The sequence below is a fragment of the Lontra canadensis genome, unplaced genomic scaffold, assembly GCF_010015895.1.
Source record: "Lontra canadensis isolate GAN:19392208 unplaced genomic scaffold, GSC_riverotter_1.0 scaffold67, whole genome shotgun sequence".
NCBI lineage: Eukaryota > Metazoa > Chordata > Mammalia > Carnivora > Mustelidae > Lontra > Lontra canadensis.
In genome coordinates, this window is record NW_022631061.1 from 7,057,372 (window position 1) to 7,084,750 (window position 27,379).

The window sequence follows — 27,379 nt, forward strand, 5'->3', positions numbered from 1 at the left end:
GCAGTCTTTAGAGTAGCCTTATGATTGATGTGAAACTCTACAGTGTGTCCTCTCTACTGAAGCTGTTATTATTCCATGAGTTAGAATTGTACTTTTATGATTTTTCAAGATTTTAATTTGGAACTTAACTTTATTTGACTTTTTGTATTGAATTATATTTACTAGTGTTTATGTCTTAATTTCAACAGCATCACTGCAAAACTTGAAAGAGCTTTAGAAAAAGTTGCTCCTCTTCTTCGTGAAATTTTTGTAGACTTTGCCCCATTCCTATCTCGTACACTTCTTGGCAGTCATGGACAAGAGCTATTGATAGAAGGTATGATTTCTCTCTCTATTCTAATTATTTTAGTTTCCTATAATGTATCTATTACTCATGATATAATCTGTACTTCTGGAGGAATATTTATTGCCAAAAGAATATAAAGACATTGCTTCCACAAATTCTAATAAGATAGTCATACATGCTTTCTTCTTATTCATTTTTAAAAATAACATGTTCTCATAACAGAATGGAGAATTTTGAAAAAGTGTTAGACTAGGAGACTCTAGCTCTTATAATCCTAGTCTACCAGGGCTGCAGTGTATCCTTCATGAGGATGGTATGTTTACTAAGCAATATGCTCTAAAATTTCCTTCAAATCTAAGAGCCCTGCTTCTGTAAGTGATTTCTTATTCTTATAATATTTGTAATATGAAAATTCTTAACTGAAAAAATGTAAAGAAATATTTACCTGGAATTGATGAAGTTATTGTCTTTTTTACTCAACAGCTGCTTAAATGGAGTGAGAAGGGAAAGCAGATAAAATGATTATTATGTATCAGTATTAGGAGAGCAGCTTTTAAAAATACGGTTCTCTGAAGCCTTATTTCTTTAAAAAGTTTATTTTATAAATATTCAAGAACTTCAGAAAGGGGTAATCCATATCTAGATAATCCTGTGCATAAATAATGGCTCTAGGTACTATTCCTTGAATTTAGCAGCCTTATGTATGTTTTTTTGCTTTTCACTTTCTATTTACTATCATTTTCCTATGATTATTCTGTCATTGTCTCAGTTGCTTTTACACAATCTCTTTCTGTTAGGTGAGACAGTAATAGTTAATAGTCTGACTGGGTTTAAATCCTTGTTCTACTACTTCCTGGGCTCTCTGAACTTTTTGAATTATTTAGCCATTTTGTAACTTAACATTCTTTCTATAAAATATAATCAGTGATAGCACCTCCTTCCCAGGGTTCTTGAGAAGATTTAATTACATAATGCATATAAAGTTCTTAGAACAGGGACACACAGGTGAGCTATTTTTTTTTTTTTAAAACACTGAATTCTTGTTCTAGGCCAAGCATTGTCTTAGGTACTTTGGAATATATTAGTATATAACAGACAAAGATGTAGAATCTAAAAAAGGAAACAAATGAAAAAACAAAAGCAGAAACAGACTCATAAATAGAACAAACTGGTGGTGGACAGAGGAGAGGGACATGGGGGATGGATAAAATGGGTGAAGGGGAGTGGCAGATAAGCTTCTGGTTATGGAATGAGTAAGTCATAAGGATGAAAGATTACAGCCTAGGGGAATACAGTGAATATTATTATAAAAGCATTGTACAGTAACAGTTGGAAGCTACATTGTGGTGAGCATAGTAGAACATATAAAATTATTGAATCACTGTGTTGTACACTGGAAGCTAATGTAACACTGTGTGTCAACTCTACTTTATAAAACAAACAAACAAACGAAAAACAACCTTATTTAAAAAAAAAAAAATCCCTGCCTTGTGGAGCTTATATTCTAGCAAGGACAGGACATTTAGGTAAGTACTGAACATAATAAATAAATTATAGAACATGATAGAAGATGGTCAATGCTATGTTAAAGGATAAGTCCAACATAGGGGTTTGGGATTCTAAAAATGACAGGGTCAGGTTGCAGTTTATTTAATAAATCACTCTCTTTAAAACTGCAGCCCGTCTCTGCCATTTTTAGAATCCCAAACTGCTGTGTTGAACTTATCCTTTAACATAGCATTTACCATCTTCTAACATGCTCTATAATTTAAATAGACCAATGGTAAAAATTACATTTAAGCAAAGACTGAAAGGAGGTTAGTCATATAGCTTACTAGAAAAGTGTTCTAGACTGAGAGAATATTTAGTAAAATGACCTCATAATGTGTTACTTTACCATAAGAAAAAAATTAATAAACATTATTGAAAAAATAAATCTTAAATGTTTTTTCATTCAATAAAAGTCTTTTATTTTTCCTGTATATATTTTCCTAAAATGATTTGACAGATTTATATAAGGAAATATAAATAGTGGTCCAAGACATGCTAAAATAGAGAACAAATTTAGAAATGTTAATAATGGGTCCTTAGAGTGCTATTAAAACTGGGACACAAATCAGCAATAAGTTTTCTGGCAGCCAAAGCTAGGGAAGGAATTATTTTAAGTTATAAGAACCACATTCCTGGATCCTCAGTGACAGTTTGTGACAATTTGAAGCTCTAAGGAATTACTATCAGATAACACTTAACTGCTCTTTGTTGGTTAGGCAAGACCCACATAGGTAGCCCCTTTCCAGAATTTGCTATGACCAGGCATCTGTAGTCTTTCTTATTTCTTCCCAGAACTGCAGTAAGAAGGTAGGAGGAAAAAGCTGGGTAGGTAATTGAGAGCTGTTTTTCTTGGGCTTCCCTAAGTTTACCTAAAATATTTTGAGTTGAGTTGAAAGACTATTAAGAACATATCTCTTGGATTTTTAAAAAAGTGACTATGCTAAAAATGAAACATTGGAACATGTTATGAGTTGAAAGTTCATTTTGTGTTCATCTGGTAGAATACAATTTTATGTTATAACTTTTCTGCGTCCAAAGAGTTTAATATACCCCATTTTTAAAACTATGTGGATATAATGTTGGTATTCCTTTTTTGTGTTAAAATTATTGTGCTTAATAAAATGATGATAGTAAATGGCAGAATTTTAGATTTTGAGTTGTATTTTTTAAATAGAAGGTTGACACAGTATGTCCTCAAATTTCTGCTGATCAATACAATCTAAAAGTCTAGAAATATCTGCTGTATAACAGAACAGCATTCTGTATCCCTCACAATTTAGTTATAACTTTCCTTTTCAGACTCAACTAGTCTCTGTCCTCTTGTATGGAAGACATTAATTAAACATGAAAAAAAAGTTACACAATATTACATTTCCTTGTTTTTGTACAACTCTTCTGGATTGGATCTTTTTTCCTTTTTTCTCTCCCCCAAATTATTCTCATTCTTTGAATTCTGTTTCAGATTCCTTAAGTCTAATTAATGTCTTCTCTTCTGTGATTCTGTGCCATTTTACTTATACAATTTTGATAAAATTATTCATCACTTATAAATAGGAAATATCTTATTGTTTATATTGTATTATCTAGCTTAACTTGGTACATAATATTTAGTATTTTTTCCTTTTATACTTGACTAGAAAATTATTTTTGTTACTGATATTGGTAGAGGTAAGTTTTGAAATGAGGTGGTCAGACAAGTAAAATGTTGGGTTCTTTGGTAAGAATTCCCAGTATTGATCAGTCATCCACAACTGTGAGCTGACTGCTTTGCTCATCCAAGGTCTATTCTTGCTCTCTAACCCAGCCTCTGGAAATACATGTCCTTTCATGTTTTCATTCTTGAACATGTATTCTTGGTCATTCTTTCTTTTTCCTCCTCCTCCATTTTCCTCCTTTTTCTCATTTGAAACACTATTCTTTTCCTCTGAGAAGAAAAACTGTCAAACTATTATAAAAGACTCAGGAGATTTACATGATAAAAATATTTTCTGTTAGCCATTGAGTATTTAAAAATAATGCTTATGATGAATATATCCCACTGCTTTTGACTTCATCATGTATATCTAAATGTTAAGAACAAAGCTGGATTTGGATAACTGAAGATATTTTATGTCTTAAGAAAAGAGAAGGCAATTTTTCTTAGTTTCAAGTAACCATAAAGTATATTTGAATTGCATCTTTGTTTTATATTCATTTGTTCTTAATTTATACTTGTATTCATGTAGTTTTTTTATAAAATAATCATTGATATTTTGTATTGTCTATGTCCTTTAAAATACAAGCTAAAATGGTGTCCTTTCATTTTCTTAATATGTCTGTCACTTTTATTAGTCAATCTGTGTTTATTACTATTGTATGATTCTAGAGTACTTAATTTAATATAATTCTTAACATTTTAAGGTCATTCATTGACAGTACCTATTTTTATATGCCTTTTGGTGTGTATGTGTTTTCTCGGCAATAATTAAGGATTTTTGGAGACAGTGGTTATTTGGAGCTTGGTGAACTTTCTCTAAGAAAATCCTAGCTTTCAAAGGTACAAACTAAAGCGTAAAAATTAGAGTCGCTATGTATGCAAGTATCAAAATCCACCAGCCCAAGATGACAAAACAACCCTTGGTCCAACAGTTTATATTTGCTTGGTTTGCTGCAGCAACGGAGGTTGTGCTGAAGGGGTCCAGTTGGAGATTGGAGGCTGTCAGGAAGCAGATTAGATCTTGCTAATTTTTATTCAAGAGTCCTAAGGAATACAGTGAGCCCAGAGTTATCATTAGTAATAAAGAATCAGTAGTCACCTAAGTTAATTAGAAGAGAAAATGTTTAGGGGTGTGTGTGTTAACCTCATATCCTTTACTCTGTCTTATTCCACCATAGCAGATTGGCCCTGAGAAATCACTGTTTATATTCTGTAAGCATTATTTATGTTTGACTAAGAACTCACAAGAGTATTAAAGGTAACTTAATTATGATGAGGATACAGCAGAAAGTCTTACAGCTACCAAAGACAGGAAATGAAAAAACAGGTAGACGTAAGGCAGCCTTGAAATGGGAAAGGAGAGTCAGTACCCTACTCCCTTTGACTCCCAAGGCAACTTTATAAAGCTTTCTATTTTGGCTTATCTCGGTGTATTAACTCAATTTTTTACTTCTTTCTCAGACTAATCTCCCATTTTTAGTCATCGGAACATGACCCAGTATAGTACCCCACCCTGACTCCAAATGTGCTTTTAATGTAAATGTCTTTCATCAGTTGACTATAGTCACTGTTTATGAAGAGAGGATCTGAGGGTCTCAGCCTTGGCTTTGGTATCTACCTCAGTTACAATCAGCTAATATTGGGGTAGATGGGAAGGGTGAAGTTGGATGTAATATATAGGCTGACTCTTTTAGAAGCTATACATTTAAGTTGAAACATCTTAGAAAGGGATGGTGGCAGTGCAGGAAATGTTATACTAAAGTGTCTATTATACTTGTGGTGACATTAATAAATGTTTTATTAAAGTTATATAATACTCAAGAATATTTAAGTTTCCAAGACTAGCATTTCTTTATTTTTATTTTTTAAAGATAGATTTATTTAGTTATTTATTTATTTGTCAGAGAGAGAGAACAAGAGAGCCCAAGCAGGGGAAATGGTAGAGGGAGAAGGAGAAGCAAGCTCCCCGCTGAGCAAGGAGCCCGATTCAAGGCTCTTCAGAACCCTGGGATCATGACCTGAGCTGAAAGCAGATGTTTAAAACTGAGCCACCCAGGTGTGCCTAGCATTTTTTAAATAATAGCATGGAATTTCCACTCAACCAAAAGAATATCATTGAAATGTTATTATAAAAAGAATGACCCTAATCAAGAAGTCCAGTTCACCTTTGGATCATTCATAGTAACAGTATAGCTACATAATTAGAAAAACTTGAATATGTTTATTTTAATTAAAAAATTATAGATTGAAATGTATTTTCAGAAGTTATTAAAATAGCAATAATACCAAAAAAATGTACGTGGAAGATTCAGTATAGACAGTAACAAGGGGCATACTTTTTAAATAACCCCGAATTCCTCCATGAAAATCAGAACAGTAGATGTTGGAAAAATAACTATAGCAACAACAAATGAATGGTTACAATTAAACTAGGTGACAGGTATCCCATCAATACTCCAAAATATGACTGTGTTGAGATATAAGAGCTACAAGATAACTCATGGGTTAGCAGAAGGGAGGGAGAAAGTGGTGGAAAGCAAGATGGCTCTGAGGAAAATAGTCTATAAGTACTTAACTGGTAAACCCAGAGGGCCAATTTGAGAACAGCAGCTAAAATAGAGAGGGCTTTTGCACACTATAATAGCAGATGATTCCAAGGGTTCCATGGTAAGGCTGGATGGGGCTAAGCCGTCCAGGCCCTGTAAGTAATTAACCAAGTAGAGTTCTCCCAAGACAAAGGCCCGCATTGGGAAGAAACTAATATGAACAGTATCCAAATTGAGCAACAGAAGTGCAAGAGAGTCAAAGAGAAAGTCCACATAAAACTGGGTTGTGAACACAGGCAGAGCTGATAGTTCTCAGAAAATAGGTTGTCATACTTTTGAAAACTATATGAAAACAGAAGAGGGATCTCTAGAACCTGAGGAAAGAAGGAAAAGGGCTATCCTGTAAGTTTAGGTAAATTAATTTAACATAAAATAATAAGTAACAAAAAGGATCATAATCCCACATTTTACAGTAAGAAAAATGAGAATAAGTAGAATATACCCCCTCAGACCATGAAAGCAGGCCAAAAAAAAGGCAAAAATATGTAAATGAGCTGAAAAGATATTAGAAAAGATACAGGATATGAAAGAACAATTTATGTCAGAATTTAGAGAATCTCACAAATGTGGTGATAGAACTTAGGAAATAATTGAAAATAAAGAGAAAAATAATTTTAGAAATGAAAACTAAGTTAGAAGAAATAAAGAAGTATGCAAACTCAACAGATAAGAATATAAAAGGCATAGAAGGTAAAAAAGAAAAATGATAAATTTTTAAAAATGACTAAAGAGACTAGAAAATCTAGGACAGATTTAGAATATTGAACATATGTATGAGTTTCCAAAAAAGAAAACCAAAGAAAAGAACTCTAAAATATTAAGATCAGTCATTCAAGGAAACTCCTGGAATTTGGCGGGGGGGGTGGGGGGAATTGGAGTGGGAAAAGAACCATGGAGACTATGGACTCTGGGAAACAAATGGAGAGTTTTAGAAGGAAAGGGGTTGGGTGGGTTGAATGAGCCTGATGATGGGTATTAAGGAAGGCATGTATTGCATGGAGCACTGGGTGTTACAAGCAGACAATGAATCATGGAACACTACATCAAAAACTAACGATGTACTGTATGATGACTAACATAACACAATAAAAAAATAAAAATAAAAAAAAGATTTTTAAAATATATATTTAAAAAGGACACTGAATGAAAAATTACTCAGACAACAAACATTGAGACATATCTAATACAATTAATAAACTTTAAAGGAAAAGAAAACCCATAGCATCTAGACTAAAATGCAGATTAATTTATAGGAGAAAGAGAATCAAATTGTCATCATACTTTTTTGACAGACATATTTTCTGCCAGAAGAAAATGGAGTAGGATATTTAAGATAGTCAAGGAATGAAAATGATGGCAAAACTGGCTTTTGTGTATAGAGACTGCAGATAAACTATTAAAATGCAAGAATTCGGGGAATATTATTCCTATGAGGCTCTCCTGAGGAATCTACTGTAGAATAAGTGTCAGGCAACTGAAGCGACTACAGAGTGTAAACATAGGGACTCATGATAACCCTCAAATATACATGTATTTTGGAGAACTAACCCTTTAGTTATGTGAGAGAGAATGTGGTGTATAATGGCAGTTATTAATTTACTGATGCTCTGAAAACTGAAAAAAGTAGAACACTAATTATATTTGTAGTGCCATTATTGATATTTTTATAAAACTGTTGCATGTTGTATAAAACAATTAGTAATTATTGATATTGTAACTATTTTATTTTGAGAATCAGGATTCTCATTAAATAAAGGAAATGCAGATATAAAATACAGTTTAAGCAAAATCATTCTGTTTTGAATTTGAATGAGACATTATAAGAGCTAAATTATTATGTGCACACACACAACACACATACACATGCTCACACTCACATATGTACTGCGGTCCTATGTACTGTTTTGCCTACCAACAGTGACCAAGTTAGTAGCAGTTGAGTATATCTAGAGTCCAGATTGTAGTCTTGAATTATTATTTGCCATTGAAAGAAGCCAGTTTCTTGGAGAAATGGGTGATTTCAAAGCTGGAACAGTAAATGCTCTTGATTTGCTTGCAAGATTTGGTGATACCAAAACCAAGGAAGATACCAAACACTGTCAGAAAGACTCAGGAGCTAACTTGAAGACAATCTCCTTGGCTAAAGATGGGGCATTTTGAGCATCAGTAAATTAATAACTGCAATGTATAAATGCATGGATATGTTTAAATATGTAAGTCATAAGAATGATTTTTAAAATGATGTAGTTGAATTTAGAATATAGGGAACCAACTTATTATTTTAAAAACTGATCAATAAAAGGAAAAATTTATCCCATTATTCCTATGTAAGTTATTTATGTTATCAAATCACTAATGAGGAAAGTCTTCTTTTTATAGAAATATAAATGTATCTGATAAGTAATGGATATTTAGGTTAGATCATTAACATCTATTAATCAGGAATTAATAGATCATAGATAGCATCAATTGCTGTTAACATCACAGAGGAGAGACATATAGACAACCAGATGGAAAAAATGCTATCACCCATCAAGACTAACCAGCTGACCTAATTATAGTTAATTAATTAAAGCTGAATCTGATTAATTCTATATTTCTAACATGTTAAATAAACTCTGCCATGAGAATCCCGTCATCAAAATTAACACTGGTGGAAATTCTGCACTACAAATATCTCGGTTTCTTCAAAGTAATTTATATAGCAAAAGAAGAGATGAGGGGATCTGTAGCCTAAAACAGCTCTAAAAGATATCTCAAAAAAATCAGTAAAATTGAGTTGTTTATACATATAATTCTGTCATTTTGGTGATGAGCTTTTAAAAAAAACAAAGTGAAGGACACCTGGGTGGCTCAGTCAGTTAAGCGTTTGCCTTCGGCTCAGGTCATGATCCCAGTGTCCTGGGTCAGGTCAGCTCCAGAGTCCCAGGGTCTCTCTCTGTCAGAATAAATAAATAAAATCTTAAAAAAAAACAACAACAACAACAACAAAAAAACCCTGAAGTGATTATCATAAAAACTAGATAATAGTTTGTTGAAAGTAAGGAGAATAGCGCAAGACACAAGGAGACTTTTTGGGAAATTTGGCAAAAGTCTGTTTCTTCAACTTATGTAAAGGTTTTAAGGGTGTTCATTCTAAAATAATTCATTAGCTGTTTTATGCATTTAACTTATCTGTGTTATATTTTACAGAAGTATTTTAATGTTCTCTAAGAAGAAAGTTATAAAAAGCTTTTAATGACATTAAAAACATAAGTAATGGTGAACTTTATCATGTTCATGGTAGGAAGATGATCTCACAAAGAAGTAATTTCTGTCCATGATTATCCATCACTTGAATAAGAACTTATTTTCAGAAATCTCAGGTTATTTTCATGGAATTTGATGAGTTTTTCTCTTAATTTTCTATAGTTGAATGGTTGAAAATAACCAAAATAACTTTGAAGATGAGCAAGCTATTGTAATTTTAGAAGTGTATCATGGCCCAGGGCTAAACAGATCACTGTGTCCGAATAAATATCCAGAACCAGATCCCAACTCAGAGGGACAGGGCTGTGACAGAGCTGTCATTACAAAAGGAGATGGACGAACAATGCAGTAAATACAGCTAAATCAACTGGAAAACTTTTTGGTAATTAAAATAATTAAATCCCTTCCTCACTGTATACACAAAAAGTCATACTAAGATGGTTGAAAAAGCAAAACTTCAGATCCTATAGAAGAAAATACAGGACAACATCTGTATTTCTAAAGTCAAAATATGTCTTTAATTAGACCCCCCCAAAAGTATAAAATTTAGTAGTTGATAAATTTGACCATCTAAGAATTACTTTGGTTTATCAAAAGGACAGCATTAAAAAGTGAAAAGATGGAGAGTGACATCAACAAGATGCCAAACCAGAAAGCTTCAGACCTTGGTTCCTCCATAGAAACACTGAATAAACAATAATATACAGACCAAAAGAGCTTTATTAAAACTGTAAGAACCAGTTAAAAAACTGCTGCTACCAAGAAAATACTCCAAAAGTTAGAAATCCCATGGTATTTTGTCTTTCTGCCACCTCCTCCCCAGTGCAGCATGACATGCATGGTCAGGAGGAAATCACTGAATTCCCATTTTTTTTTCCCTTAGAATGCAAGGAAAGAGTACAGATTCCTTGCAACATTCTAGATTGTCTGGTGGCTGTGCAAAAGACTAATTTCTGTCTTGCCTGTCTCAAAACAGTGATGGAAATGATGGTATGATTTTGATAATAGTTTAAAGGCTACTAAAAGAAGTAATAGGTAACATGGCATGTTATTGATGCAGGAGCTATGCAGTTCTGTGGGCAGTTGAGGGGATGAGATTATGGGGAAAGTTTTGAGGGGATCTTTAAGCCAGCCAGTCAGTGAAGTTCTTCCCTTACACAAAGACAGTTCATAAAGATTGGAAGAGGTTACTTTTTTCAAATGCCCAGATTTCCACAAAAGTTTGCAACTTTTACAAAGAACAGGGAAACATGACCCTTTGAAATAAATTTCCAAAACCTGATCCTAAAGAAATGCAGTCCTTTGATTTTATATGACAAAGGATTTTTTTTAGCTTGCTTAAATATGTTTAATGAACTAAATGAAAACACAGACTGACAAGAAAATCATGAAAATATTTTGTTAACAAAAGAAGAACATCAGCAAAGAGATATTTTAAAAGAACTAAATAAAATTGGGGTTTTAAAAATGCAACAGCTTAATTGAAAAATTCACTTCAGAGGTTCAAGAGCAGACTTGATAAGACAGATGAGAGTCAGTGAACTTGAAGACAGGTCATTTGAAATTACTAAGTTAGAGGAGGAGCAAAATTACTAAGTTAGAGGAGAAAAAAGAATGAGAAAAGTGAGCAGAACCTATGGGACTTATGGTATATTATCAGACAGATCAATATGGGCATCTGTGGCAGTCCCTGAAAGAGAGGACAAAAAGGGACAGAGAATGTATTTGAAGAGATAATGGCTGAAAACTTAATACAATTTCATGAAGCCAAACACACACATGCCAAGATACATTATAATTCAACCAAGAAAAGTTGAAGACAAAGAGAAAATCTCAAAAGCAATGAGAGAAAAGCTACTTGTCACATACAAAGAAGTTCTCTAAGAATGTCAACAGATTTTTCAGCAATAAACTGGTACACCAAAAGGCAGTGGGATAATATATTTTTAAAAATACCATTAACCAAGAATACTATACCCAGCACCAATGTCTTCAAAATTAGAGAAGAGAAAATTCTCCAAATAAACAAAAACTGAGAGTTCATTATCACTAGATCTAATCTAAAAGAAATGGCAGAGATATTCCTTCCACTTGAAACAAAATGACAATAACTTGAAGACACAAGAAAATAGAAAGTTCTCCAATAAAGGTAAATATCTGGATAAATAGCAAAACCTTATTATTATAATTTTGGTTGATAACTCCACTTTCACTTCTTTTATAGGATTTGAAAGGCGAATCATACAAATAACTAAATCTTTGCTAATGGGTACACAATATATAAAGATATAATTTGTGACAGCAAGATAAATCATGGGGGAGTCACTGTGATATAAAGCAATTTTTGTAGGTATTGTAGCAATTTAAGTTCAGTGTAAAACATTGTTATACCTTTAAGATATTTTATGTAATCCCCATGATTACAAAGAAAATATCTATAGAATTCATGTAGAAGAAATTAAAAAGGGGATTAAAGCACATCATTAAAAAAATTAAATGCAAAGAAAGTCAGTAACAGAACAAATAAAGGATGAGAATGCTTTAAAACATGCAGAGCACAGTTCACAAAATGGCAATAATAAGTTCTTCCCTATTAGTAATTACTTAAAATGTTAAGTGTATTAAATGCTCTAATCAAAGGATGTAGATTGGCTGAATGAATTACAAAGGAAAACAGAATTCAGTTAAATTCTGTCTACAAGAGATTCACTTTAAATGTAAGTACATACATAGATAGAAAATGAAAGGGTGGAAAATGATATTCCATGGAAATAGTAACCAAAACAGAGCAGAGGTGGATATACTCTATTATAAGACAAAATAGACTTTAACTGAAAAACTTTTAAAAGAGACAAAGAAGGATAATACATAAGAATAAAAGGGTCGATTTACTAAGAACATATAACAATTAGTTTTTTATATATCAGACATCAGAATTCCTAAATATATCAAATGGAAATTGACAGAATTGAAGGGAGAAATAAGGAGAGTCTATAATAGTAGGACATTTCAGTACCTCATTTTCAATAATGGGTAGAACAGCCAGTTGGGAGTTCAGTAGGGAAACCAGATGACTTGAACAATACTTACAGATCAGTTAACCTAACAGACATGTGCAAAATCCTACCCACTGCAACAGAATACATATTTTTCTCAAGCGCACATGCAGCATGTTTTAGGATAGACTGTTGCTTAAGCCACAAAATAAGTTTTAATGTATTTAAAGTGATTGAAGTCATACAAAGTATCTTTTCTCTTCACAGTGGAATAAAACTAGAAATCAATAACAGCAAGAAAATTGGCAAATCCACAAAATGTTGGAAATTATACAACATGCCCTAAATAACCATGACAACAAAGAAGAAATTAGAAAAGATCTTGAGAAAAATAAAAAGTGAAACACAACATACCAAAACTAAGATTTGTGCAAAGCAGACCTCATGGGGAAATTTGTAGTTATAAAAGTTTACATTAGAAAGATAAAGATGTCAAAGCAATACCTAACTTTCTACCTTAAAGAACTAGGAAAAGAAGAACAAACTAAACCTCAAGCTGACAGAAAAAAGAAAATAAAGATTAGAGCAGAGATAAAATAGAAAATGGAAAAAATAATAGAGAAGATCAGCAAGATTTGGTTCTTTGTAAAGATCAACAAAATTGAGAAACGTTTAGTTAGACTAACAAAATCAAAAGAGAGAAGGTTTAAATAACTAAAATTAGAGATGAAAAAGGGGATAGTGCATCCTGTGTTATTAACATAAGAAGGATTGTATGAGAATACTATGAACAGCTGTATGCCAACAAATTAGATAACCTAGATGAAGTGGGTAACACATACAGTGGGTAACACATCATGGAGAAATGGAAAATCAGAACAGACCCAAAATGAATAAAGAGATTGAATCAGTAATCAAAAATCTCCCACCAAAGAAAAGCCTAGGACCAGATGGCTTCACTGGTACATTATTCCAGATGTTTAAGAATACAACCAGTTCTCTTCAGAGTTTTCTAAAAAAAAATTGATGTGACTACTTTCAAACCTCATATCACTTAAGATGGTTACTATCAAAAACCCAGAAAATAACATGTTGGCAATGATGTGAAGAAATTGGAAACCTTGCACACTGTTGGTGGGAATGTAAAATTTTGTAGGCAGTACGGAAAACAGCATGGTGGTTCCTCAAAAAATTGAAAATAGAATTATCAAATGAATCAGCAGTTCTGCTTCTGGGTATATATCTAAAAAAAATTGAAAGCAGATCTCGAAAGGTATATTTGTACACTCATGTTCATAGTGGCATTCAAAATACCCAAAGGGTGGAAGCACCCCAAGTGACCACATGTGGATGAATGGATACACAAAATGTGATATATACACACAGTTGAATATTATTCAGTCTTCAAAAAGAGGAGGATTCTGACTTGCTATAATATGGATATACCCTCAAGCACATTATGCTGGGTGAAGTAAGCAAGTTCCAAAAAGACTGTGTGATTCCCTTTATATGAAATATCTAGAATAGTGAAATTTAGGAAAACAGAAAGTAGAATGGTAGCTGCCAATGGATAAGAGAGAAATGGGAGGTTAATGGTGATAGAGTTTCAGTATTACAAGATGAAAAAGTTCTAGAGATTGTTTGCACAACATTGTGAATACACCTACCACTTAAAAGTGGCTAAGGTGGAAATTTTTATGTTACATGAATTTTGCCACAATTTTAAGAAAAGACTGGGAAGATGTACTTCTAACATCAATAATTGTAATATTTACACAGAAAACTACAAATCAATAAGAAAATTATAATTCTGTAGACCAGTAGATAATTTGCAATGAGGGAAATGCAGATGGCCAATAAGAACTGTAAAAAAATTAAAGTTTAACCTCATTTTTAATCAGGTATTTGGTACAAAATGTGTACTTGTATCCAGTTGGTTAAAAATTTATATTTAGAACCTATCCCATTGGTACAAAATATATTTTTAAAATCCGTGTATTAGGGGTATAGAATCTTCTACAAGTGTAAATTAATGCAAACACTTTGAAATATAATTTTACGCTCTCATTAATTTGAATTTGTAAGTTACATTGACTCAGCAATCTCACGTGTGTATATATATCTTCAAGTAATTTTTGCATATGTACACAAGCAGATGTAGATATAAAATGTGTTTAGCAATGATGTTTTTGCCAAGGACAAACTGGAAGCAAACTAACTGTTCACTAACACAAGAGGGGACAAATGAATGATATTGTTGTACAATGCAGTACTATGCAATAGTGAAATGCAATTTTATGGAAATAGTATTGACCAAAAGAGCTTAACACATGCATACAAGATAGTACTACATCTTATTTAGAAATTCATTAGTATATGTAGAATTTTTAGAATTTGATTCAAGATGGTGAATTTACAACATTTTTTTACCCTAGACAAATGGGTAGACACAAGTGCTTCAAGTCTATAATTTTTATTTCTTAACCTGGGTGTTGATTATCATTACATTAACAGGGGTCAACGAACTATGGCCTGACAGCCAAATATACCAGCCATCTATTTTTGTAAATAAAATCTTATTGGAACCCAGGTATGCCATTCTTTTATGCATATCTAAACTACTTTTGTGTTGCAGTGGCAGAGTTGATTGATTTCAATCAAAGACTAATAGTCCAAAAGCCTAAAACATTTTCTGGCTTGTAGAAAAATATCGCTTACCCTTAATCTATACCAATATGTCTTTCATTGTTCCTATCAACAACAAAAAGAATAAAGAAATGGTGTATTATGATTGTTTGTTGATTTGTGTACACTTTTGATGAAGTTATAAAGGCTGTCTGTGGTCCAAGATGAGCAAAATGTAGTGAATAAAGTTGATTGGTTCCCGATTATTTAGTTTTAGACATGGAGTTGGAAATTTGTCAGGTCACATACATTATTTCTTTCTCAAGATTCAATCCATAATATCACCAATATGCCCTATAATTTACTATGTCTCTTCTATAACCAAGTCCTTATCTAAGTTTTTAGTTAGCTAAGATAATGAATTAAACATGACCTTATTTCTCCACCTTTTTGAGTAAATGGTCACAATACTACACATAAGAACTTTACCCTTAGATAAAAGTATTTAGTTGCTACTTGTTCAATTCTAACTAGAATCTTCAGGGGTAATAATTTTATTGTAAAACTCTTAAACAATTATATTCTAAAGTCTTCAAAAATATGTTTCTATAGTTTTTATTATTTTGATAGCAGTATCAATAGAAATAATACTTCTTTGGTATTCTTGAAATCAGCTGACAAATTTTTTCTAAGTTAAAAAGTAATAGTTTAACTTTCTTAATATTATGTCTTTTGCTGGTAATTGTTGAAATACTACTTTTAGTTCAAATTCTGCTATTTAAATTTAAAAATATTTAGGATCAATGCAGCAAATATATTTCATTCCTGGAAACAAAACAAAACAAAACAAAACAAAACAACACTGCTATTGCAGTGTTATCTCCAAAAGTTCAAATAGATAAATATGTAAACTGGATTCTAAAAGTCAAATGTTTATTAAAGATTATAGATGTTAATACATTTTTGACACAGCCTGAATTTCTTGGTGATTCGTGCCAGTATCTTGTCATCTATTTAAAATATTGTATATATGATTAATTTCCCTACTACTTCTAGGAGATGACATGGTACAGTAGTCATCTAATTTTTCTCATAATTTCTATTAAAATTAACATTTTAAAAGTAGCAATTGTTCTGACAACTGTGGCAATGTCTAGAGACTATTTGAGATATTTTTAAGAACATGTGGTTAGTTTGAATTTTTATGTAAATATAACGGAGTTTTTAAAGCACAAGGTGATGATGTAAACCGAAGGAAATGGAAAGCAACTTAGGTAAGTCCTACTGTAGACACAGATGACCCTACCAACAATAACAACAACAAGAAAACCACTATGGGAGAAGTTATATATTAAAGGGTTAACCATATTTGCAGCTCATTCTTAAGGAATTAAAAAAAATATATAGTATTGATCTTGTGAATGGTAAGATACATAATTGTGTTGTCTCTATGCTTCACAGAGATCTGATTAATAAAAAGAAATTCAGTAATCTAACATGTGAAAGGAAAAATCTCCCAGTTTTTTTATTTGGATGAATAATTATAATTTTCCAACATGAGATTGTGAGATAACAATCTAACAGCATTTATCTTATGCAGAAAGTTACCTTATCCATAAGTTCAGTATTCATAAGTTTTATCTCTTACAGAATGGCATTATAAACAACTTTTACAGATTTTCATTTCTAATATTTTATTTCTAATGAATTTTGTGTATAATGCAAATTTTCCTTTTAAAGAATTCAGCATTTCTCTTTGTTTTCTGGTTGTATCTTAAATCCAGAAGTACTCGAGAACAAGAATTTGCAAACTTTTTCTTTAAGGGTCTAGATTGTGGACCAACAGTCTCATATATTCCTTGTGTTTTGTGTTGTTTATTTTCTCAACCCTTTAACAGTGTAAACTCTGTTCTTAGCTTATTGGCTATACAAAAACAGGCTGCAAGCTGGATTTGACTGAAGTTTTGCCAACCACAGGCTAGAGTGAGAGATAATGGCATCATCAAAAGAAAAATTAAATTTGGACACTATTGATAACAACAGGTTTTTATTTCTAGTTATTGGCTGTGATTATTATACCAGATATACTATTGAAAGTCTCATGTAGTATCAGAGGTTCCTTTCTGTACTAAAAACTCACAAGTTTTTCCTTAATAAATGGTTATAGGAAACTGTTTTTTATTATTCATTACATAATAAATGAATGTTTTGTGTCCTGGATACAAATTATTTTTTTGAAATTTTTGTTTAAAAAGATAAGTTTCTTTTACCTGAAAACCAACATCAACTGGTAAAATTTTTGACCAGCCAGAACTCAGTGCTGTGTTGCTCAAGCTTGAACTACACTTGGGTGCCTGGGTGGCTCAGTCAGTTAAGTGTCTGACTCTTGTATTCATCTCAGGTGACGATCTCTGTGTTGTGAGATCCAGTCTCACATGGGGCCCTTCACTGGGTATGGAGCCTGCTTAAGATTCTTTCTCTCCCTCTACCTATTGTCTCTATGCACGTGCACTCGCTCTCTTAAAAAAAATTTTTTTTAAAAATTGAACTATATTGACTGTAGAATGCATTTCTCTTCCTATTTTTGATTATTACTTTTGATAAATTTGGTTGACACCTAGGTATCACTGTCCATTCTGTGCCTAATTCTGTGTAAGCAGCAGCGTGTATCGTTTAGTTCCTAGAGTTGTTATTGATGTTATTTTAAGAAATGGTCACTAGCATTTTAGGAAAATTTCACAAACATACACCAGTGATGTTTTGTATAACATCCCATATTTTTGCAAATGATCCATTTTTGTATTAGGGGGAATATACTTCATATATTGTGTTAGATATTTAAAAATTTAGGAATTTTTAATCAATGATTTTGATTCAAGCAAAAAATTTTTTGTATAATTCAGAAATTTTATCTTTCTAAATTATTCTTTGGAGGTATTTGTTAGTAAAGAGAAGATGATCACTTGAATTTTTACAAATATGATAAAGTCACATTTTATCAAGGGATCTTATTACAATTTTCAGGTAGCTACTGAAGATTGTTAGATACCTGAGTAATTTGGGGTGTCAGGATGTCAAGAGATCATAGTATAGCAGAACTTTAAAGAAATGATCCTTCAGAAATGATACCTTCAAAAAGTTTTTCATGTGAATCAAAACAAGATGGAAAAGAGATGTGCATGATTGCTCCACCAGATCACTTAACATTGACAATCAGTGGTTTAATAATTGTGACAGCCATATTGCTGTCGTATAAAAATTATAATCTGTTGTGAAGATCAGACTATCTTTTAGTATTTGTTCCATAGTATATGGTATATGTTTAAGGATTTTACTTTAAATGCTTAAGATCCTGTCTTGCTTTCTCTGTTTTCAGAAAAGGGAGATAATATTAAAACCTGTGAAATAACAAGGTGTTTTTAGTCAGGATTAATACTCTTCTAGTACTGTTAGTTGAATATAAAGTCCTGCATATGATGTTGACAGAGGAAGAAAGGGGCAGTAACACAATGTTTTGAAGGAAAACTCTAAAATATTTAGCATGATTTCCTCTCTTGTCATGATAGAATAACAGGGAGTGGACTTGCCCTCCAATTGTAACCGTTAGAAAATTAAACAAAGTATATAAACCAACAGTTTTTAGAACTTTGACAGTAGGTCAATGTGAACTGAAATCCCTGAAAAAAAGGAAATAATTAAGTTGGGTTCAGGGATTTCCATTAACATTTTGCCTGGAGGCACATTCCGAAATATTGTGAAAGAAGAGAAATCTGAAGTAAAATACAGTATTCTTGGTGAACTGAAGAGATAGGAACCAGAGGTCAAGAAGTTGTGGAGCACACTTTCATAGAGTAGGTAGCTACACAGTAAAATAGCTCCAGAAATCTGTGAATGGGCCCCTTGGATCTTTACTGAATACCAAATGGCACATGTACAGGGAGAATGCAGATTGGCAAATTATGACCCAGGGGCTTTGAAGTATTTTCTTTACTTCACAGGAGAGAGAGCGTTATTCTGGCTCTGCCCAACCAGAGTGGTTGGTCCTCACATTATTGGAAGTAGTGTGTAGAGTGCTCAGAAGATTAACACATTAGTAGTAGAGTTAAATTATTTTTAGAGTACAGGATACTCTAGTGTAGATCCACCCTTTAAAACACACAAACGCACACACACTTAAAAATAAGCCTCAAAAGAATCAACTTGACCCATCAATAATTTAACTGTCGGACCAAAGCCTATCACACTTTAAAGGAACAAAGCAAGATGCTAACACTTAACAATGCAATAATCATACTTCCCAGTATCCATATAAAATTACTAGACCTAAGATGAAGTAGTGAAGTGTAGCACAAAACCAGAAGGAAATGAGTTGATAAACCTGACAGAGATGGTGAGTTTATCAGATGTCATAAAAATGTTTAGGTATTAAAGGAAAATAACACAATGTGGAGAGAAATGAACAATATAAAAAAGAAAAATGAGAAAAATTAATTTGATGGATTTTACAGATTATTATACACTGATTACAACAGTAACAGTCAACTATAAGATACAGAATGATATCTTTCCAAACTGAAACAAACAAAAAAACAACACCTAAATATATAAAAGGGGAACAGAGCCACAAAAGCCTATGGATAAATCAAGCAGTTAAGTATGTATGTGTGTAGATATGTATATATGTGTGTGTGTATATATATATGACGTTGTGTGTAAGAAAAGCTCATCTCAAAGGGTTGTATATTTTGTGTTCCCATTGTCTTTTTGGACATTCTCAAAAAGACAACACTAGTGATGGGAAACAGACCAGCAGTAGCCATGGATTATGGGTAGGGGGAGAAGGCCATAGCAAAGGAATAGTACAAGGGATTTCTTGGGATGATGGAACAATTTTGTGTTCTGATTATAGTGGCCATACATGAGTTAATATATATGTTAAATCTCATAGAAATTTACATACAAAGTGAAAAAAGCCAATTTTAATGCATAATAATTTAAATTTTAAATTAAATTTTCTATTAAAAAAAATTTTTAAGGTTTTATTTATTGGGCAACCTGTTGGGACCCCTCTCACTCTTGAGAGCTTTTCCTATATCTTCATTTAATAAAATTATATTGCTTTACTAAAAAATATATATTTTATTTATTTGAGAGAGAGGAAACAAAGAGAGCACGAATGGTGGGGAGGGGCAGACGAGAGAGAGAAGCAGACTCCTTGCTGGGCAAGGAGCCCAAAGCAGAAATCGATACCAGGACCCTAGGATCATGACCTGAGCCAAAGGCAGATACTTAACCAACTGAACCACTCAGATGCCTGTTTTATTAAAATTTTTTAAAGAGCTGTCAGAGGAGAAACACATTACTTACAAAAATAAAAATTATTACCAACATTTAGTCAGAAATTATGCAGACCAGAAGATAATGGAACTTCATTAAAGTGCTGATAGAAAAGATTTCCAACCTAGAATTCTTTAATGAATATCTTCAAAAATGAAGGGGAAAGACTTTCAGACTACAAAAGATAAAATTCATTGCCAGCACATCTGTGCTATAAGAATTGTCAAAAGAGATTTTTCAAGTAGAGTTAAGGATACCAGATGGAAACTTAGACACACACAAAGGAGAGTACAAAAAAATGCAGATAAATTTTTTTTCTCATTTTTAACTGGTGCAGAAAAAGCATTCATTAAAATTCAGCACACATTCATGATAAAATATCTGAGAAAAATAGGTTTCAAAGGGGATAAACCTAACCTGAAATTGGTACCTATAAAAAAACCAACAACTGATGTTATATGTAATAGTGAAAAATCAAATGAGATTGAAAAGGGAAAGATTTTGCCTTTCTAATTCAATTTAACCACTGTAATTCAAAATGTTACTGAAGTATCAAAGTACTAGAGTAAAACAAGAAGTGAGAATAAAAGATACACAGATTGGAGGAAGTAAAACTTTTTAAATGCAGGTGAAATTATCATGTATGTAGAAAATCCTAAAGATCTCATACCTTACTGATTGACAATGTAAAATGGTACAAGTTTGAAAAACAATTTGGTAGTGTTTTATAGTTAAATATTCAATTAAAATTTGACCCAGCAATTTCACAATAATTATTATTCAAGAGAGATGCAAACATATGTCCACATACTTATATAAAATTTTATAGCAACATTCATAATAAATACAAACTGGAAACAACTACTATAATCATCAAAAAGTAAAAAAAAATAAGTAATTTAACAAATGCTTGTATTATCCATATGATACAGATTACTACTCAAGAATTAAAAAAAAAAAAACAACCCTGATACTCAGAAAAATCCATGAATTTCAGAAATACTGTGCAAGAGAGCAGCCTGGCTCAAACAAGTTCATATTGTGTGTTTTCATTTTTATGAAATACTGGAAAAGAACACATTGTTTTTATAGTGTAGAATGCAGGAAAGTGCCTGGGGTTAAGGATGTAGAGAAATAGGCACAAGGAATTTGTGGGGGTGGCAGGCGGGTTCCTTGTACTGGTGACCGCATGGACATATACATTTATCCTAATTCAAAGAGCTGTCCATTCAGAATGGTCACATTGTATTTTATGTAAACTACCCTTCAGTAAAGTTGAATTAAAATCATAAAACAACTTAGTTATTGAATATGGGGGATGCATATATATTCTTAATACTTGGAAATGGTAAATGTTCTATGCAAGTCAAGAGAAAGTCTAAAAACATATTCCTTGGTTTCATAAGTCACCTTTAGTTACCCTGGAGACATTGCAGAAGAGTTGTAGGCACAGATACAGTATTGTAGAATGTGAAAGTGTTTGGAAAAGCTGAACATAGACTAGTCGTTGGAAAAATTTAATGATGAGAGAGAAGAGGAAAAATTGATAGAAGTTCATTTGGCTGCATGGAATTTTATTCATGGTGGGGAAATCTAGACCTGTTAGGAGACAGAAGGGAAAAAAATCCTGGAAATGTAAAAATGAAAGTGCTTGATAGGGATAAGAGAAATTAGTGCAGGAAGGATGTCAAGATCTAGCCATATCAGAATTAGGTTCCCTTCTTACAACCTTTCTTAGCACAGTGTGCTTTTTCTCTAGAGCATGTATCAAAATTATAGTAAGTAACCTATGTGTGTATAATTAATAATGTTTCTATCACTTACCAGATCAGACTCCACCAGGTCTTCAGGACCTGCTAGCATACCCTCAAAAACACTTGTGGTTGAATAGCAGATGGTAGAACAAATGAGATTGTTTTCTATAATCAAGTAGATTTCAGTAATTGGTCTTAATAATCGGAGAGAAGAGTATAATTTAGCTTAAGCAAAAAAGCAAAAGTTCCTGGATTACCTTATTGCAACATTGTCTGGAGGGCTTTATGAGTGTGACCAATTTTTAATATTGCACAGGAAATAATATATTTCAGTATAATGCTTGAAGTTTTATCTGTATTCTTTATCTTGATACTGCTTTATTTCCAACTATACTCTTAAAACAGAAGTAAAATAATGGTACAAAATGCACAAAAACACGTCATGGATGACATGTCGGTCAGGTGTAAACCTGATGAAGAAACCAGGGACAGAGAAGTACCTATTTGTTCATAACTACTTTTGAAAACTACGGAGAGGCAGGGGCATTGACTTTGCCAAATACACCTATTCTGCAGAAACAAACAAAAAATTAGATCCTAGTCATCCTTGGAAGAATTTTAAACAGGGAGGGACAAAATCAGATATGACTAAGAAATAATCTATCAAATTTCTGAAGGCTAAAAGAACAAAAAGATTTTATTGGAAAAAGTGCTGCTTAAATAAAGGTCTAATGTGAACAAGGAAATATTTAAAAAGCACAGTTGAAAGAGTTTCAACTCAGATATGGCTTCACTTTCCTTATCCAATGATTATTTAATCATTGTGAATTTAAAATGTACGTATGAATACAATGCAACGTAATTGACCACTTCAGGTGCAAACTAATCCTTGCTGAAACAATTACCAGCCTTTACTGGCCCATCATAAAACTGAAGTACTTAATTAAGGGCTACAAGTTAAAGCCCTATGAACTCACAGGAACAGATTCTGTAAATGATTTTTAATCTTTATGCTATCACCAAATACTGCCTGTCAGTTTTCCCACTTTTCCTTCTTATTTTCAAGTTATGGAATGAAATAGAAAACTAATGCCTAAATAACTGACCAAGAACCCACTTTCCCGCATCATTTCCTTTCCACTATCATGCACCTACTTCCCCTTGTTCCCAGGTTAGCCCAGAAAGACATGAAGGAGTTAGAACCATGGGTAGTCAAGCCTCAAAGAACTGTTTGTATCCTTTATTGCAGGAGTCAAAGCCTTTTTTCAATAAGGGGCCAAAAATAAATAATTTGTGGCCATACAGTCTGTCACAAGTTCTCAGTTTTGCCATTGTAGTGAGGAAGTTGCCACACATAATATGTAAAGGGATGAACTTGGCTATAAGTTAAAATTTTATTTATGAACAGTGAAATGTGAATATTATATAAATTTAAGTGTCATGAAGTATTTTTATTCTCTTTTATTCTCCAAACATTTCAAAATGTAAAAACCATGCTTAGCTTGTGGCCCATATAAAAACAGGAGGTAGTTCACCTTTAGTGACGTTCAGACTGTAGACTGTGACCCATTAATGGTATGGTGTAATCAGTAAAGGATACCCTGATGGTATTTTTTAATGGCATATCATTACGTAGTACAGCATAGATGAGAATATAACACACAGTGAGAGGAAGTGTTTCATGAAACATTTCTTTCAGTTATATGTACTCAATCATGAAGTAAAATGTATTCCTTTGGTTGTAATTTTTCCAAGCTTCAAAATAATTAATTTACTGTTCACCAGCAAAGAGTTTTTGTGTCAAGGAAGGTAAGTGTCTTAGCTGAGGTTTACATAGCAGTTTAGATTGTCGGCTAAAACTAGCTCTTCACATTTTTAGTCCAGAGCTGCTTTGGCTTAATTAAAAACTAGATTCAGCTGAAAGGATTCTGTAAAGCTAATAAAATTGGGTAAACCCAAGTGTGAAAATATTTAGAAGTGTAAGGACCTAACGGGTTTGTTACTTAACATTCAGATAATAATTTGTGTCCACCTGCATGGTGTTTGAAACACCAGTACAATCAAAGAGAATACATACAGGCACACTTTTTCCTGGTCCATGATCTCTGCTGTCCACATTTGTTGTTACTTGTCTCTATTTTCTGATAGTGAGGTCGGGTGCAGGGCATGTCACCCTTGACCATCAGTCTCCAGTCTGTCCTTCTCAAATATCAAAACACAATTTCCCACATTACAGATGCCCCTTAATTAGCTGGAGTAGCTGCAATTCAGGTGGACCCTGGATCCCAAGAAAAATAATGTCTGTTCGTTCTTTCTTTCTTTCTTTCTTTCTTTCTTTCTTTCTTTCTTTCTTTCTTTCTTTCTTTTTAAGATTTTATTTATTCATTTGACACAGAGAGAAAGACCTCAAGTAGACAGAAAGGCAGGCAGAGAGAGGGGGAAGCTGGCTCCCTGCTGAGCAGGGAGCCCAATGCTGGCTTCAATCCCAGGACCCTGAGACCATGACCTGAGCCAAAGGCAGAGGCCCAACCCACTGAGCCACCCGGGCACCCTAAAAATAAGGTCTTTATACAATAATTTTCCCCAGGAACCTCCTCATTGACCAAGTGATCGTCTTTGTTTTCCTGTAACTGTTTCCTAGACCTTACCTCATTCAATCTAGTATGCTTCTAACTAAATGGACCACATTTCACTGTTTCTCAGAAATTGTAGCATTTCATAATTTACTATTTCAAGCCCATTATTGCAAAAGATAGTAAGATATTGACTTCTTCCGTAATGTTTCTAGTATACAGTAATGCAAACCAAGATTATGTAAGTTTTGCCATACATGGTTAGATTTTGATCAATTTTATGTTTTTGTTTAGTTTTGTTTTTGGTTTCAGTTATTTCTAAGCCAGTAAGTGTGTAGAGCTGTTGCCTCTGTGAACGTTTTCTAGAAGACTAAGCTTTTCCCCTTGTGTCTCCTTCAAAGCTATTTTCCTGTACAGCTTCTTTGATTTCACTGCTTCTTTTGTATATACACTGCCCCTCCATATAATATCAGCACTTTTAATCTATTTTTCCTTGGTATCCAGCTAACAGAGTTTACTAGATTGGATATAAAATAGACTCTAATGTGTGTAATGGAATCCATGAAAGCTACAGTTTAGACTCGTGACCAGTTTTAGCTGCCTGAGGATGATTGTCTCCGTTTTCTCCTGCATATGGAAGGAGGTGCATAATTTACATGCTATTATCCATTCCTAAAATGTGGTTCTCCCCATACTCAATAGGCTTATTCTCCTTACACTAAACCCAACCAAAGATAGTTTTCTGTAAGGATATTATTTTAACTTTGAAACTAATTACTTAAAAAGTCTATACAGGGGGCGCCTGGGTGGCTCAGTGGGTTAAGGCTTCTGCCTTCGGCTTGGGTCATGATCCCAGGGTCCTGGGATTGAGCCCTACATCGGGGTCTCTGCTCAGCAGGGACCTGCTTCCTCCTCTCTCTCTCTCTCTCCCTGCCTCTCTGCCTACTTGTGATCTCTCTCTGTCAAATAAATAAATAAAATCTTTAAAAAAAAAAGTCTATAGAGGTCATTTCAGCAGCTGTACTTTGCAACATTTAAACTAGAGAATATTCTTGAATTAAACATGTTTTCTGTTTACATGTTTATTTTGTAGAGAAGGACACATTAGGTCTAGATACACTGACAGGACTAGAGGAATTTGTTCATGTGAATCAGATTCTGTTTTACAAATTGAATAATACTTTTTGTGACTGCTGATCTTGGAATGATCTGAGTCTTTTTTTTTTAAGAAATTGATAACTGCACATTATTTTAAGCTAAATATTTCCTGTTATTTCTCAATTCCACTATTTTTTGTAATTACTGTAGGAATTACTTTAATGACATTATTTCTCTTGCCTTCTATGTTAACATCTTATAATGATTCTGAGATAACTCTTGATCTCTTCACATTAAATTGATTTGTTTATCTGCTTGCAACATAGTCTTCTCAAACAAATGGCTGTTTCATATTTGTGTTTAGCATATAGTAAGCATACAGTATCAAATCAATGAATGTCATTAATTCTTGGAAATTACTAGCTCTTCCCTTTTTGACAGATTTTTTTTTGTGGTTATTTATTTGATTCCATTTTGTTGATTTCCCCATCTGTACTGTTTCAAAAGATAATTGCTATTTATAATCTTTTATTTCAGGAAGACTTAGAGAAATAACAGCACCATTTACTTTAAGTTTATGAGAAGGTCTAATATTTTATACTTCAAGTGTTATTTTTTAAGTACAAAGCAATGCCCATGCTGATTTCTGTACTGCCATCATTATTGGATTGTATTCTGTGACTATATAATTTGATTCCAAGATATCTTTCTGAATTATGGATAGGTGTGAGTTTGATGTAGGATTTTCTGATATAGACAAAATAATCTTGTTAATTCAGTAATCTGTACTTCTTTATATAACCAATGGCATATATTCCCAATAAATATTGCTTAAATGGGATCATATGCTTATGAATAATTTCTGTAACTTTTGAGAATAGCTTCAATGTTGTAAAATTTAAGGAACTTCCAAGTTCCTCCAAGTTCCAAGAACTTCCTATTTTTTACTAAGAATGAACAAAACTGGACTGGTTACTCAGCTCCTCAATATTTTGCCCTAAATGCAGAATTTAGTAAAGAAAATCAGCTTTGTTCACATTGAAGAATTTATTGCTTTGGACACAGATAAGGAACTTTGTGAACTTTATTATCCCAGAGTACTTCAACTGTTGTAACCTATATTTATTGGATAAAGTTTATGCACTTTTGAATATAAGTGAAGTTCATCTGACTGATCTCTCCTTGAGTCTGTCTTAACTTTTTTTTCCACTATACGCCATAATCACAATAATTATTAAATGATTTCCTTCTACCAATTACATATCTTAGTTTTTATTTTAAGCTCATGAATGCATTATTAAAAGAAATGCATAGAATTTCCATTTTGCATCATATTTAAGTATTTGAAAGAAAAAGAGCCAGTGTTTATCTGAACCCCAAAATAAAGAATTTAAAGATGTATGCTACCACAAAAACTACTTTAAATTTAAACTTGTGAACTTTAAATTATTGAACATATTTACTTGAGAATGTAAATCAATGAAAGTCAAAATTTGGGTAGTTTGGAACTATAACAATACAGATTATACATTTATACACACTTTGTTTAAAAGGAGAATCTCATATTTTACAGAATATAAATTGCTTTATTTTTAATATGAAGGCATC

General features: G+C 32.7%; 1 protein-coding gene across 14 annotated transcripts in view; it reads left to right on the forward strand.

The window, feature by feature from the left end:
• Positions 1-27,379, forward strand: part of NBEA (neurobeachin) — a 664,613-nt gene that overhangs the window by 277,269 nt on the left and 359,965 nt on the right. For all 14 annotated transcript variants that reach the window (XM_032880041.1, XM_032880043.1, XM_032880047.1 and 11 more), the window contains one exon: positions 189-316. In XM_032880041.1, coding sequence (XP_032735932.1) covers positions 189-316 — 128 coding nt within the window. The remainder of the gene's footprint in view (positions 1-188; positions 317-27,379) is intronic.